At 42.7% G+C, this 16,729-nt stretch overlaps 1 protein-coding gene and 1 long non-coding RNA gene across 2 annotated transcripts in view; one reads left to right on the forward strand and one right to left on the reverse strand.

Moving 5' to 3' along the window:
- The window catches only part of LOC132446476 (uncharacterized), a 365,756-nt gene that overhangs the window by 191,626 nt on the left and 157,401 nt on the right, over nt 1–16,729 (forward strand). The window lies entirely within an intron of this gene.
- LOC132446714 (protocadherin-15-like) overlaps nt 1–16,729 on the reverse strand; it is a 156,198-nt gene that overhangs the window by 60,067 nt on the left and 79,402 nt on the right. The window contains exons 16-19 of the mRNA XM_060037152.1: nt 11,794–11,926; nt 11,571–11,650; nt 9,340–9,433; nt 3,761–3,889 (exon numbers count right to left, since the gene is read on the reverse strand). Of these exons, the coding sequence (XP_059893135.1) occupies nt 3,761–3,889; nt 9,340–9,433; nt 11,571–11,650; nt 11,794–11,926 (436 nt within the window). The remainder of the gene's footprint in view (nt 1–3,760; nt 3,890–9,339; nt 9,434–11,570; nt 11,651–11,793; nt 11,927–16,729) is intronic.

Consider the following 16,729-nt stretch of genomic DNA (forward strand, 5'->3'; position numbering starts at 1 on the left):
TAATAATGGGTCTATAGCCTGGGGACAAAGGGGGGACACCTGGATGTTAATGAGCACAAATGCACAAGCGCACACACGTACACACATACACACAAACATCCATGCATATTTTTTATAGCACACATGCCTTGAGACAAATGACGACTTTCATAAACGTTTGTGTGTGTGTGTGTGTGTGTGTGTGTGTGTGTGTGTGTGTGTGTGTGTGTGTGTGTGTGTGTGTGTGTGTGTGTGTGTGTGTGTGTGTGTGTGTGTGTGTGTGTGTGTGTGTGTGTGTGTGTGCTGTTTGCATATCAGCATAGACAGTCATTTGTCTTGACAACATGCGTTTGTTGGAGGGAGTGAGTGTGATGAAGATCAAGGGAATATGTGACAGAGGAAAGGCAAAGTGGGTGAGAGGGGGAGGAAGACTACATAAAATCCTATGAACTCCCCATCATTTCAGTTCACAGTAAGGATTTCACTGAGAAGTGAGGCAAAGTATTCTGATGAACCGGTTGTCCTTGTGTAGAACCAGTGTGCAGAGTATAGCCTGTCCACCACACAGGTCAGTCAGTTGACCTACTGTGTACCTGAGATTTGTTCCTTAGTCAATCGGTTCTTCCTTTCCTATCTTTCTCTTCTTCTTTTGGCATTTTCATCTTATTCCTTTTCCCGTAGAAATCTCCACTTTAGATAACATTCCTTTATTTTTCTTCATATTTCGTCATTTTAAAGCTCATCTCTCTCTGCCTTCCTCCAGCCCACCCTGTCTATATCACTATCTCTATCTCTCTCTATATCTTATTTATCGTTCTTGCATTTCTGTCTCTCTCTCTCTCACTGCGGGATGCTAAAGTAGGGTCCTGCAGTGTGTTTCACCTCTACATTGTGTCTGACTGCTGGAGAGGCCAGGAGGGATCAACACATATCATTAACATTAACAACAACACTCTGATGGAACTAAACAGTGAGCAGACAAGACATAAGCCACTTTCACAGTGTGTGTATGTGTGTGTATGCTTATTAGTCTGTTGGTTTGTGTGTGTGTGTATGTTTATGGGTCAATGTGTGTGCATGTGGGTGTGAGTCTGTGTGTGTTTGTGTTTGTGTGTGTATAGGTGTATGTGTGTGGGTTGATGGGTATATGTGTGTATGTGTGTGTTTGTGTGTTTGCATGGAAGTGTGTGTGTGTGTGTGTGTGTGTGTGTGTGTGTGTGTGTGTGTGTGTGTGTGTGTGTGTGTGTGTGTGTGTGTGTGTGTGTGTGTGCGCGTGAGAGCGTTTGTGTGTTTGTGTATCCTCTAACCAGCCTATAACCAGAGTCTTAATTAACTTTAAATTGATCCTCTGTTGGGGTCGAGGCCTTCATGGCCCGATGCCTTGATGACTCAAGAGCTCGGACAGAAGAGATAATGGCATCACGCACGCGCGGGCACACACTCACACACACACGCACACAAACATTTCCATGCAAACACACAGAAACACACACACATACACCAATCCACACACATACACCTATACACCAATCCACACACATACACCTATACAGACACACACACACACACACACACACACACACACACACACACACACACACACACACACACACACACACACACACACACACACACACACACACACACACACACACACTGTAAACTATTGCCTGGCACAGTGGGGAGCAGGAGATGAATAGAAACACATCAATAATAGACTTCCTTTTAAATGGTGGGTTGGTTTCCCCAGGAGACCAGGAGAAGCTTTTGCTCTGTATTGATAACACCTGGAATATTGAAGGTAGGAAATTAAAGGATACACAATAAAATAAGTTGTGTATATTATCCCGGAAGGGAAAAAGGACGTCACAGCGGAAAGTACTATCTAGCTATTTTAGAAAGAAATTACCTATAATACAATAGTTAAGGAGCAAATAAAGATTCAACATCAAATGTAATTCAATAGGAGGAAGTAGTCTATTTCAGTGAAGTACATTTTACTAAACAACAATTCCACTACTGTTAAGACTTTGAAAGTAAAGGTTGTAAGTGAATTGAACTGATACTGGCATATCATATATCACCATATGTATAGCAGAAACATTGTGTCGACATTTATATGATTGCACATCAGATTTCAGAAAGCACTAAAGGACATTACTACTCCTCGTTCAGGAGACACATTTATTCAAAGGTACCTGGCTACTTAGTAATTCATAAATGTTAATCTTAGCATTGCAACCCCTATGCTTTCCCATCCGAAGCAACCGGAACACAGCAGGTCTAATCTTAGGCTGTTGGTTCGTTTCCAACAGAGAGTTGCAACTGAAGCCAAGAATAAAATAACAGCCCACTGAAGTGAAAAGTGGAATTATCAAGAGAAAAAAGCTAGTTAGTCATCGCACAGGAATATTATCGACACAACGGGTGAGTAGGCATACAACTTTAGTTCAAAAGAACCTGACATCTTAAACTGAGCGATGATTGACATCCGCCTCACTCTCTCATTCCTCTCTCTTTCATGCCCGCTCGCTCACTCGCTCGCTCGCTGGATGTTTTTTTTTAACTGAAAGTCAAACCGTGTCTTTTGCTCTTGAAAGAGTCCGATCCCCAGCGCTTGCCAAGCTCCGAGATCTCATCTCTTGTATAGCTTTTCTTCCTCTGCGTCTCCCCCGCTCTGCGTCTCTCTCGTACACCTGTCAAACACCTGTCTTTCCCTTGTCGTTCTCTCCATCTCTTCCCTCTCATTTTCCCCGCCTGTATCTCTTCATCTCTACACCACAATGTTTTTACCCTTTCCCCCCCCCAAAAAAACTCCAAATCAATAAATGGCGTGCTGCTGCTGCACTGGGGTCACGTACCCATGGCAACGGTTCTACGACGACAACCCCAACAGAAATCGGTTGACATTGGTTGTTTAAGCAAATTGAAAAACAATCCAGAAAATCCAGGAAAGTCCCACCTGAACAATCTTAATGCATGAATCAAACAAAACATTTAAAACCAGCATTGCATTCTCTCATTTTCTATCTCATTGGTTCTCAAACTGTGGTATGCGTACCACTGGTGGTACATGATATAAAAATCTCTTCTCTCACTCTCTTATCTCTCTCTTTCTGTTTTCCAGTTCCCTCTCTCTCTTCGATCTCTCTCTCTTTGGCTTTGCCCGTCTCCCTTCTCCATAACCCCCATCTCTTTGCTTTGTAACAAGGTCAGGGCCATCCACTCCAGCCTAAATCTGTTTAATACCTGCTGGTACAAAGCCCTCCAGAACCCCGCCCCCTTCCAGCCTGGAAGCCGGCCCAGCCAGAGTGCTCCTCCTCTGGGGGAATCACACCATCTGTTTGGGGAAGGGAAGGCTTTCCAAGGCACTCAAGTATCCTTACCGAGGGGGAAGGGAATAGTTCAGCGCTGGAACATGTTCAAGGCGTATCTCATAAAGAATACAGGCAGGACTCCTGGATGCTAGGCTTTGGCATGGCGTCTGCCTGCTCTGGTGTGTGTGTGTGTGTGTGTGTGTGTGTGTGTGTGTGTGTGTGTGTGTGTGTGTGTGTGTGTGTGTGTGTGTAGGGGGATCGTGTGACTTTGAGTTTGTGTATGTATGTGAGTGTGTGTGTGTGTGTGAGAGTCAGTTTGTGCGTGTGGGGGGGCTGAGTGTGTGTGTGTGTGTGTGTGTGTGTGTGTGTGTGTGTGTGTGTGTGTGTGTGTGTGTGTGCGTGCGTGCGTGTGCGCGTTTCAGATGGAGGGTGGATGTGTGTGTGCGTGCGTGTGAGTGCCATACCTTGACCCGTCCAACGTAAGCGTTCTCTCGTCCCTCGCTGACGCTTAGGTTGACCGGCAGCGAGAGATCAAACAGCGGGTCGTTGTCGTTGACATCGGTTACCATGACGTCCACCGTCGCTGTGGAAGTCTGGAGGCCACATGCACACACACACACACACACACACACGGTTAGTGGCCAATTCAACAGTAAAAAGCTATTTCTAATTCCTAAAGGAGAACAGCAGATAGGGGAGGGGGAGAGAGGAGAGGAGGGAATGAGGAGAGAGGAGAGGAGGAGGGACGAGAGGAAATGAGAGAGGGGGAGAGGAGGCAAGGAGGCGAGAAGCTGTAGAACAGAGTAACAGGAAGGTGGAAGAGATTAGATGGGGAAAGAGGAGAGTTGTGGATACAGGACCGTGAGAGCGGAAGAGGGAAGTCAGAGCATAGAAGAGAAGATATAATTGTCTGTCACTTTTATTTAAAGTTTATTGATTTTGTCTTTCTCACTTCCACACATTTCCAAAATAAAGAAGTTCACATTCAAATGAATCATCCCAGGAACTGAGAAACACCTACAACACATCGACCCAGGAAGTTCACTCTGTGGAACGTGGGCACCCATTCTCTCCGGTCAAGAAGGTACCAAACTGAAAAGCCACCACTTCCTGCTAAATAGCAGTCGCTAATCCACCCTGCCTCCCCCTTTAACGGTTCCTCGTCTGCCAAGCTAACGCTACAATTAGCTCCTCCGTTTGTAGGCCTGAGTTTCTCCCCTTTATCCCCTTTGAATTCTTATGATGTAAAGCAGGGGTCAGCGACCTTTTCAACATGCAGTGCCAGTTTGACATTTTCTCGTTAATGAGTGTGCCTTAAGCAACAACATATTAAAAATGATGCTGAATTATGAGGCAGCGACCAAAAACATTTCCAGAAGACCTCCACAATCGTGCATCAACATTTTAAATGTTTTTTTGGGTTGTTATATTTGCAACATGGGCTTACAAATTATAATAACATATGTCCCATCTTAAAACACCATTTTCAGAAACTCATTCAAAATCATATTTGCACTGTGAGAAAGGTACAAAACGAGACTATATGAGAATGTTGGAACCATCCACATCAATATCTTTAAGACATATACAGCTTTGCAAAACCTCGTGAAGGCGGTGCATACAGGCCACTTGCAACAATATTTTAAATATTTTCTTCTCTATTTCTCTCAACATAGGTTTAAAAACTATTAATTGATCCCATTTTTTAATAATTAATAAAATTAGAAAATATTTTTTTTTTTTTGTTTTTTTTGTGCCAATGATTATGCTGCCCTGCCTGGGGTTGCCGACCCCTGATGTAAAGTGTAGTAAGGAGGATCATAGAAGAAGCACCAAGCACGTACTTATATTCACTGTAACCTGTTTTAACACTCGGAAAATGCAACTAAATGTTAGCGGGCCCTTACAAGGATAGCTAGGATAAGATGCTACATGATACTAAGTATTTTTAGGAACCAATAGCAAAGGTATTGTGGAACCCTAGAGCTTAAATGTAGTTCTGGTTCCCCTGTTTCCCAACCACTATCAGCTCAATAGTTATCTAGTTTGATAGATATCTATTGAGCTGAAGTAATAGTTATCTGCTGAATAAAATACCTACAAATTGTATTTCCGAGTTTCAGGATAATATTGATTTGGGATTTGGATTTTGACAGGATTACTGTGTGGCTCATAATGAACAAACTATAATCATTTAACCAAATGATCTACAGACTCCACATGGCCAATGTGACTTTTTACGCAAACAATTGGTTTCATGCTGAATACATTCAATGAACTCTCATTATACATTTACTGATCACGCTCCATGGTAACACAAACATCAATAACACTGCCACGAGCCTCACCTCATCACTTAACTGTAATCAATATACAGCCAGCCAACCAGAGCCAGTATTAGTGTGGGGGTCCATGGAGGGAGGATTCCTTGCACGTTTTTATAATGAAACAGATGCTAACATCACTTCAATTCTCCAACATCACTTAACAGGCATGAATTAACGCCGAGCCAATCAGAAACCGAATCGGAAAAAGTGTTCATCCGAGGCTCTTCTGAGGGGGAGAATACATTCTACGTTGGAGTACATGAGGAAGCTGATACTACAATGGAGAACCCATCTTCCTGTCAAAGCTATGGGGGATTGAAAAGAGGGGATACACACACACACCTACAGTCGGCCCCGGGGCCCGGGCAGCATGATTAATCTGGGGGCCAAACAACCAATTAGACACTATTCACTCCACCACTCCAAGAACAGGATGCTTAATAATAGGGGACATGTAGGGTGTGTGCCAGTGTGTGTGTGTGCCAGTGTGTGTGTGTGTGCCAGTGTGTGTGTGTGTGTGTGTGTGTGTGTGTGTGTGTGTGTGTGTGTGTGTGTGTGTGTGTGTAGTTTTGTGTTGTTGGGTATGAGTGAACACAGTGGAGACCTTGGCCATGAATGACGTTGATAAATGGGTCTGTATAAGACAACTCTCACCCCTCTTTTCATTACCTCTCTCTCTCTCTCTCTCTCTCTCTCTCTCTCTCTCTCTCTCTCTCTCTCTCTCTCTCTCTCTCTCTCTCTCTCTCTCTCTCTCTCTCTCTCTCTCTCTCTCTCTCTCTCTCTCTCTCTCTCTCTCTCTCTCTCTCAGGCCTTGAAGTCGTATGCTGAGCAGCTTCTCCAAACCATTTAGTCACATTATGAGCTTGGGGCAATGCAGAAAATGCTGCTAAAGCCCTATTTTGTGTGTGTGTGTGTGAGTTTGTGAGTTTGTGTGTGTGTGAGGATGTACGTGTGCGTGTATGCGTGCGTGCGTGTGAGTGTGTGTGTGTTTGTGTGTTTGTGTGTGTGAGTATGTGCGTGTGGGTGTGTGTGTGTGTGCCTGCCGGTGCGTGTGTGTACCTGGTCCAGTGTGCACACACACACACACACACACACACATAGAAATACAATAAAAACAAACAAAATTCTATGAGGGGCCGTTTAGGACATAACTAATTGAGACACTCTCACACACATACCTATGAAACACTCTTACACTCACTACTGAAACGCTCACACACTCACTACTGAAACACTCACACATACATACATACTCGTCTGAAACACTTACACATACATATGAGAAACACACACGCATACATACATACCTCTGTGGCATATACACATACATATGAAATGCTTACATTCATACAAGTGAAACATTTATACGTATCTATCTGAAACACTCATGCAAGCACATATTTGTATAAATGTTTCAAATGTATGAATACGTTTTTCAGTTACATGTATGTATGCTCTTACATGAGGATGTGCAAGCGTTTCACATGTAGTATTCATACCAGTAATTTCAGTAGTGACGGTGAGAGCGTTTCAATAGTGAATGTAAGAGTGTTTCAATTGCTTAGATTGGCTGAAATGTCACGCTCTTCACCGTTGGCTTAGAAACCGGCACTCTTTGTTCCCGCCTTCCGGTTTAAATGCCGACCTTGACCTTGGAATTTCATGCACACATACCTATGAAACACTCTTACATTCACTATTGAAACGCTCTCACCGTCACTACTGAAATTACTGGTATGAATACTACATGTGAAACGCTTGCACATCCTCATGTAAGAGCATACATACATATAACTGAAAAACGTATTCATACATTTGAAACATTTATACAAATATGTGCTTGCATGAGTGTTTCAGATAGATACGTATAAATGTTTCACTTGTATGAATGTAAGCATTTCATATGTATGTGTATATGCCACAGAGGTATGTATGTATGCGTGTGTGTTTCTCATATGTATGTGTAAGTGTTTCAGACGAGTATGTATGTATGTGTGAGTGTTTCAGTAGTGAGTGTGTGAGCGTTTCAGTAGTGAGTGTAAGAGTGTTTCATAGGTATGTGTGTGAGAGTGTCTCAATTAGTTATGTCCTAAACGGCCCCTCATAAAATTCTCAGGCCCACACACATTATCTTTTCAATGTATCGCTTCCTTCCTATTTAAATCTTATTGACAAAGAGAGAGTGACAGAGAGACTTGGAGAGAGAGGGGTTGGAGAAGTACAGTGTATTCAAATTAAGGTCATCTTCCTTTAAGAAACATTAAACTTCACATTTTAAGTTGGGAGGGGGGGAACAATAATGAAAGATGGATAAGAGGAAGACTCGTGATGAAAAAGGGAAGGATGAGGAGGGGGGGCGAGGACTACGATCAACCAAATTGAAAGCATTGCATGTGTGTATGTACATGCATGTCCACATGTGCGAGTGCCACTGTGTGTGTGAGTGAGTGAGTGAGTGAGTGAGTGAGTGAGTGAGTGAGTGAGTGAGTGAGTGAGTGAGTGAGTGAGTGAGTGAGTGAGTGAGTGAGTGAGTGAGTGAGTGAGTGAGTGAGTGAGTGAGTGAGTGAGTGAGTGTGTTTTGTGTTCACTTGTGCATGCGCGGGCGGGAAGACATGTATATCTTTGATTGAGAAGAATTGGATTCAGCCACTGTGAGGAAAATATCAATCCAATCACAGAAGGGATTTCAGCTCATTACTTGAAAACAAAGGGGCACGAGACAGCAACGCGGTGACCGGTCACAATACAGAGATCAAGCACGTTTAAAAGGCTTCAAAAGCCACGAGTCCACCATTTCCTGTTCCAATTAACCTGCAACCCTTTCAACAGTGGATCTGTAGTCACAGGCATGGCTTTAATTCGGGCGTGCATATTATATTTGGGGTTAATACTCATATAACTCACAAAAACTGTCTGTTGTTTTAGCTTTTTGAAGAAACTTGCTTGTGCCGTTTTTCTAAAAACCTTTGTCGCCTGTCCAATTTTGATTATGCAGTTTGCTTTGTCCTCACCCTCATCTGTATTTCAGACGTGGATCTCACTTGGACACAGGATAAATGTCTTGGTGAAGTCCACAAAATGGACAAAAATATTTTTTGGTTTCTTTATATTCATTGCAGTCAGTGGGCACTCCTCATCAGGCCTGGCCCTTTGACACTGGACCAATGATTTAATACTATTACTATAACATGGCCTTGACTAAAAAATGGATTATCATGAAACTGTGGTCATAGAGAAAGGAAAACATTCCTACATTGTGTTATGTTTAAACCAGGGGGTTTTAGGTTTAAAGGGGGTTTTAGGTTTAAAGTCAGACTGAGACCCAAAGACTTAAAACGGCAGTTTTATGAAGTTAGGTGATGTTGTAATCTAGCTTCAGAACAACCCTGGTAAGTCTTAAATCGGCTTCAATATTCAACCTGTCCCATCTTGGCATTAAACCTCAACTAGACTCCCTCTCTCAGCCTATCGGAGATCAATGCAGATATCGGCTGTCAAACGTGATTTCAAACATCCAAAGGAAAAAAAGATCGATATGTCCCGTTACTATGGAAACAGTTTAATCATTTGTCTCATCGTTTTGGTGTTCTTAAAGTGATCCAGAAATCGAAAATGGGGTGGTTTTGTGACTGATGCCTCATCTCCTTGGTCTGAACCGGCCTTACACCACCTCATGGACGCTGCATCCACCGAGCAGCCACTGTGAGAGCTCTCACCCCAGAGGGACGTCCGTCTGAGGCCGCGACCACCAGGGTGTAGTGGTCCCGGGTCTCCCTGTCCAGCGGCTTCCCCAGAACCAGCAGCCCTGGCCTGGGAAGGAGAACACCGCATGTTACCACCACATGCCGCAGACCCAAAACATGATGATGAACCTAGTAGAGTAGGGTAAGGTAGAGTAGAGTATGGTAGAGTAGAGTCGGGTAGAGTAGAACACCGTGTTAAACAGTAGAGGAGGGTATCGTAGGACACATTCAGAGTAGAGTAGAGACTAATAGAAAATAGTAGATCACTATATAATAGATCAGAGTAGATCAGATAAAAGAAGGATGGAGTCGAGTAGATCAGAGTACAGTGGAACAGAGGAGATCAAAGTAGAGTAGATCAGAGTGGATCAGAGTAGAGTATATCAGAGTAGAGACAGAGTAGGATGAAGTAGAGATGAACAGAGAAGAGTTGAGGTAGGCAGCGATAGTCCTTTGAGAGCAGAGCAGAAGACATAAGAGTAAGGTAGAACAATAACACATGCACATAGTGCATCAACCAGTGATCCTTGCCGAGACATATTTACAGCATTACCACAATGACGGCAGAACTCAATTAAAAAGTCTGCTGTAGTTGTTAGGTTTAAAAGCCTGATAATACATCCTTAATGATTTCCTGTTGTTTTAAAATCAATATATTTGCCCCAGGCAGTGGGAAAAGTACAATGCTAATGTGTACCACAGTTAATGATTAAACATTTAACAATCAGTAACTGTATCTACACTGAATGTATATATATATATATATATATATATATACACACATATATATATATGTGTGTGTATATTAGAACTGTCGAAATGTATATATTTTGTTAATGTTTAGGTCAGCCGCGTGTGACGCCGTGTGCCGCAAAACAATTGCCTGAAGGATCTTTGAGCAAGGAAAAGTAATCTGCACGGTTTGCAAAGCCAAAATTGAATGACCTCAGAACTAATACATCATCGCAGAAGACCCTAGCGAGACCAGAGCGCGTGGAGCGTGGTCGAGAGACACCTCTTATACACCCTCAGAGGAACACAGACACACAGGAACAACTGGATTTGTTCACTAGCTGTTTAGAGCAGAGGTCTTCAACAGGGGGCCCGCGGAGGTACTGTGGGGGGGGGGGGGGGGCTTAGTTTTGGTTGATTAGACAATTTTTTTATATTCCCCCCTGCAATTTTTTCCACAAATTGAAATGTCTTTAAATTCACGTTAACATTATAAATGAATATTTGAATATCTTAGTATTGAATGCAAAATAACAAGGTACATTTATACATGGCACTATAGGACCAGTTTGAGATAAAACACAATTTTATACAATATAAAAGTAGGGGGTCCCTCGCGCGTCCATCTCTCCATCAGTTTGGGGGTCCTTGGCCTGGGAAACTTTGAAGACCCCTGCTTTAGAGAGTCAGTGAGCTACACACCGTAGCGTTATACTATGTGTCCTGGAAGCCTAACCGTCACTCAGACGCGGACATTAAATCAACTGCTGCTCAGACGGAGCTTCACCCTCAACAAACACCTCAGTGTTACACTATAAGCGTCCGAAAAGCCCAACTTTCTTGCCGACACCGGAGTCAACCGCTGCCCAAACAGAGCTCCACCCGTCCAAACAAACTGCTCCGCCAGTGCCCCTCAGCCGTGACGTCAGACTACCTCTAAGCGTCACGAACAGAACCCCACCTGCTTGTGCAGCAGAGTGGGAACATAGGATTTTACCCCTCTTTCTATAAATTGGGGACTTATTTCACTAACTGATAAAATGACATAGATTACTATGTTGACGATCAAATAAGACAAATGACCACCTTTTAAAACCAAAAAAGGGTGGTTTTGGGTTCACTGGCTCTTTATATACAGTATATGTATACATATATACTTATGTATACATATTCAGAATAGTTCAGTTCAGGATAACATCAACTGTTTATAAGACAAATTAGCTGATGCATTTGGGGCCTTTTCCATCTGCATGTACTGTAAATCATTCTGGATTTGACCATATTTTTCTGGGAACCCAAAGCTTTCAAAAACACCAAAGTCAAGCATGCAAACTGCCAATTTTCTAACATTAAAATCAAAATGTTGTTATGTTTGGCTCCGCAGATGCGTGAACAAATCTTAAAGGACAGCAGTGAGGTACCTGGCTTGTTGCCCATGCTCAGTGTGTTTGTTTATCTGTGTTCAGACTCACCCCTGTTGAATGGTGAAGTGGCCGTGAGGGTCCCCACTCAAAATGTTGTAGGTGATGGGGTCGCTCTCACGATCCGTTGCCTAAAAACACAAACGAGCACATGCAATGGAGTGAAGTTTTGTGTTTGTTCATGTCTCGCAAGTGTATGTGCTTGAGTCAGCTGTATTTGTGTGTGTAAGATGGATGTTTAGTGATGCATGTGTCTGAGCGTGTGTGTGTTTACCTGTAGATTCAGCAGGGTGGCTCCGGTCCTCATAGCCTCACTGATCTCCAGGCTGAACTGTTGCCGTGGGAAACGGGGAGGACTCTGGTTGTTAGGGGGCAAGACGTCAATGTACACCGTAGTGATCGATGACCTAGAGAGAGAGAGAGAGAGAGAGAGAGAGAGAGAGAGAGAGAGAGAGAGAGAGAGAGAGAGAGAGAGAGAGAGAGAGAGAGAGAGAGAGATTAGTATTAAATATGTTTGATAATTGATTAATTGACAGTCTCACAGACATAGATAGATGGACAGGAAAGTCTTACGCAGGATCCAATTTTTTTTATCTGGCGGACATGAGTGCATTAGGAGGAGCTGTCAAACCATCCTTGGTCAAATGAGAGCGTCATTGTGGTCGACAGGAAAGCACGAACTTATAAAAACATAAAAGTTTTAAAAACATAAAGGCTGAACACAGGAGGGTGAGGGAAAAGTGTGAGATTAAGCCAAAAACGTCAGAAAACCTTGATACGTTTTTTTGCCATCAGCAGGGAGTAAATTATAAATAAATTGTTATCATCCCCCAAGTAGTGCAGGCTCCGGTCAGAAGCCAGGGGATGCAAAAAGGGCTGTCTTGTGGGCGCATTCATAATAAATCCCTTTGTGTTGGTTCGTTAAATGACGACCCGTTCCTACATTTGCACCTGGCACACGTTGGCCAAGATTCACTAGCGAGACTAAATCAATCAATCAAAACGAATACATCAATGAAGCGAGAGAGAGAAACAAAGAGAGAGAGAGAGAGAGAGAGAGACGCTAAAGGAGGGTAGCACAGAGGGTGACTTAATGTGTGTGTTGGGGGGAGTTCAGCTGAGTTCAGTTTGAATGAGCATGGAGGCTGATTGTTCGGGGGGGGGGATTTGTTGTATTCAACGTGTTGAGGCGGTCAATATCGCTGTCCAGCCAACACCTGCAGGGGGTAGACATAGGCGTACGAGACTAAGTGTTTGACAACGGTCCGTCTGGCAAGCTTTGACCAGGATCATGGTGAGGAACGGGAGGCGTCAGTGCTTTAGTCTCCTTCCTCCATTTGTATCTAACCCGCTGGAAGGACGGCCATACTTTCTGCTCTGGTACAGAAAGGCTGCAGTGCTTTCTTGAATGGCAGGTTTTTACCGCTATATTTATAATGGGTATATTACGCCAGTAAATGTGGCGTAAATGCAGTCAAATTGTTTCAGCGGAAGAAAATGCAATGTCTTTTACCTCTGTGATTCCTCAAACTAAATACAAAACTGAAAAATTGACCTTATTAAAACAGCATTCTTGCTTACTTTTCAGTGATCCTTCAAGTGTGCAACGTTATTGCATTTTAATATTTTGGACTAAAGTGAACTTTATTTTTAGAACTTTTTTTACCTTGCAGACATTATTTCTCTGCCACTTTTTCATGATAATGTTCTTCTGTCATACATTATGTTTATACGGCTCAATTACAATTACACACACATAATTGCAAATATAAGTTGCTCTTTTCATCGGTACACTTGCATCAAGTAGGAATTGGATGATTAAACTTCATCCAAAAGCAAAAATTAACTCCGGAAAACTGATAACCTTTCAAAGTCACATTTGCTTCGGTTTAATTGATTTTCAATTACACTAAAACTATTTGGCAGAAGAACAGATGAGGCAACCATTTAAAATGCAAATGAATGGAAAAAGGGATCCCAATTTTTTTTTACAAAAATGCAGTAGGAGCTACATTTACAGTTTTTTCCTATCGTTTTCGGTCATGTACCCATACTATGGTCACTTTTCCCTATCACTTAACACAGTGGGCTTTAGAGACACACACCTCTGCATATCTGTTAACCTTTGGTCCAAAATGCACTACAACAACCACACCACAAACAATGCTGCCATAACTTAACACATGTTTCCTCTCAGAACACAATGACCTAAAAAACACTAACATCTTGAAGCATTGCCAATTGCATATATAAAATGTTGCTGTGTCCTCCAGTTTGCCATAGATTTCCTGTAGTGTTGCATTGAAAAAAAGAGAAAAAACACAGACAAACACTTCTTTGGACTACAGTAATAAAGTTTGTAATATTACAGTATGACAATCCAAGCCAAGTATCTGCTGACAGTGTTCATATGTCGGTTTACCTCCCACAAAAGATGTCACAATTGAGTGTGGTAAATGTACTGTAATTGTAAATACAGTAAATAGCCTGCTGTAAGTGTTTTATGAGAAACTGAGAATAAAAAATTTCAGTTTTTGTAATGCAAATTACATACAGTAAGTACGTAATATATGATCCAGAAACAAATCACAAACACAACAGTTTTTTTCACTGTGCTTTACTTTTTGGAGATTTTGTGTTACACAAAACAGAAAATACATTACAAAGTCAAAAAATAAATAAACTATAAACTAAATATTTTTTCTTATTCAAACATGTAACTTAATTTGTCTGTCCAAATGCAGCATCTTTCCATCTACAGTGATCTAAATTACTGATAAGTTAGGTTTTGAACAGAAAGTTCACTGTTTTGAACAGAGTATCTAAACATTGGTAAAATATGCTGTAGTTCCACAGCGTTTTGCCGGTAGTGAACATTGACTGGGGCAGGTATCCATGAAATTTGGAAGAAGGCGTCATTGCCAGCATTTGTATCTTAGCATAGGGGCAAGTAACCACAGTTTGGTTCACATGGTCTACTGGTATGCTCACTGTGTGAAGTGTTTAGGGAATGTGAACATGGTTTAGGTAAATTGCCTAAAACGATAGGAAAAAACTGTGATGCAATGTTTGACCTGTTGTTTAACGAAAGTCCTATTGATATGCTGTTTAAGTTCACTGAGAAGAATAACAAGAGCTGATCTTCATGGTGGTCAACCAAAACAAGCAATGACAGGCGGCCATCTATTTAAAAATACATTTGTCTTTACATGAAGTTTTGCTGTTATCCCGTGTTGTCCCGCTCGTCCACCTCGACGTCGAACCCCATTTTATCCAATGTTGGCTGAGCCTCCGCAGCGAGGGGAACACCCTCTCCCGTCGCCAGAAAAAGTTTAAGCTGAGTGGGATACGGTGAATTGGCTTTGACATTCTTCTCCTTTAGGTCTTTATCACCTCAGACTCGTTTCCTCTTTCTTTGCCTGTCGGGTGAGTAATCCTGGTCAGAATACACCCTCTGGCCCTGGAATTGGATTTGCTGCTGTTTCCATGCCTCTAGCAGTACTGTCAGTTTCACGCTGGTCCGGAATAGCGCACAATAATGGATCTCTGCGGCGCATGGGCATCCTTCGGCTTCGGAGCGGGCGCTCTGTGCGCTCTCTGCAGTTTAACAGCAAAGTCCTCCTGCAGCTCCAGCTTAGAAAGAGTCAGTTACAAACAAATGTTGTTGCGCCGGAGACGGTTTTCCCCTTTCACATTTAGCCGTCAGTTTGGTATCACTCGTTCTTTCTTGACGTATGTTTCGGTCTTCCGTGGCGCCTATATGGTTTTCCGCTGCTGTAATTTTTCCGTCCATTTTCCCAATTGCTGCTTTACCATGGATGATTGCAGTCGGTTGAGGGCTACTTTATTGTCTCGGAAAGCATCACTATTTTCCCGTCTAAGTTTTCTCCACTCTGCTAGTATCCCCGGTTCTCTATCTGAATTATTGCTAGACAGAGGCCTTATGGCGTCGTTGCATCTTGGGTTAGCCAGTTCGGCCATGATTTAATTTTGTCGGGTTTTCCTGTTTAAGAGTCATTCTTGCTCGCTTTCTGACTAGCACTCACCGTTGTAGAACGATATTTTTGCAGTCTAGTGTGAATTCGCTGATAAATCTCTGTTTTGGGCTATTTTAATGAAGGGTCTGGTGGAGCTGGGTATTCAAGAGCCTGCCTTGGTCATGGTCATGTAGCCGGGAGTCTCTAACATACCTTCTACTGTCCAGGTGGACGTGTACTGTGGGCATACTTGCCAACCCTCCCGATTTTCCCGGGAGACTCCCGATATTCACTATCCTCTCCCGTTTTCCTCCCGCTGTTAAAAATCTCCCGCAATTCTCCTGATTTCTGACAAGATTTCATGTCTCCCTTTCTCCCCACTTTCGTTATCATCACAACAACCTGTTCTTCAGAAAAGGATATTGTTTGAGCGAGCCCGCTGTTACCACGGAGACGTTTGCCGCCGCTCCGTGGTAACAGCGGGCGCGACCAATCAGAGACGTCTCTCTGACGCTACTCTAGTATTCTTTCTTCCGTTATTCTACCCGCGCTCGTGAATAAACCTCAGAGTATTTAAAAAGACCACAAAGAAGACGAGAATGGAGTTTGCTTTTCTTACTACAAGGTTTAAAGGTCCTGGCTATGGTGCCCTTTGTAAAGTTTGCCCGGTAGATTTTTCCGTGGAGCACCGCGGTCGGACGGACATAAAACACCATGCCAATACAGGCAAACATAAGAAGGCAGTAGCTGCTTCAGAGTCTCAGCCAAGCATCGCTGGTTTGCTGGGGAAAGGGAGACCAGATGCAGTCATATCATATATGCCGAAACAAAAATGGCAATGTTGGTGGCAAAGAATAATATTCCTCTGAGCTTTACTGACGAAATAAATAAGTCAGTAAGGGACATGTTTCCTGACTCGGATGTAGCAAAGAAGTATGCCTGTGGGAGGACCAAAGCCGCACAGATATTGAAAGGTAAGCCATTAACATACCCTTAGAAACATATAAACATTTATTTTTTCGTAATGAAAATGATAAAAACAATCCATATAAGGATAATGTTCCAAGCTTTCTATTTACTATGCGTACATGGGATAGGCTAATTTCACAGCCCATTTGCAGTGATGGTAAGAGTTAACCTACATGTTAACCTACATGTAGCACTTACATGATGTAGTAGCTTACTTTGTAGTTTTGTTTATTAGAAGCTAGTGTATTTGCGTGATAACATGAG

This window comes from Gadus macrocephalus, chromosome 18 (assembly GCF_031168955.1).
Source record: "Gadus macrocephalus chromosome 18, ASM3116895v1".
Lineage (NCBI taxonomy): Eukaryota > Metazoa > Chordata > Actinopteri > Gadiformes > Gadidae > Gadus > Gadus macrocephalus.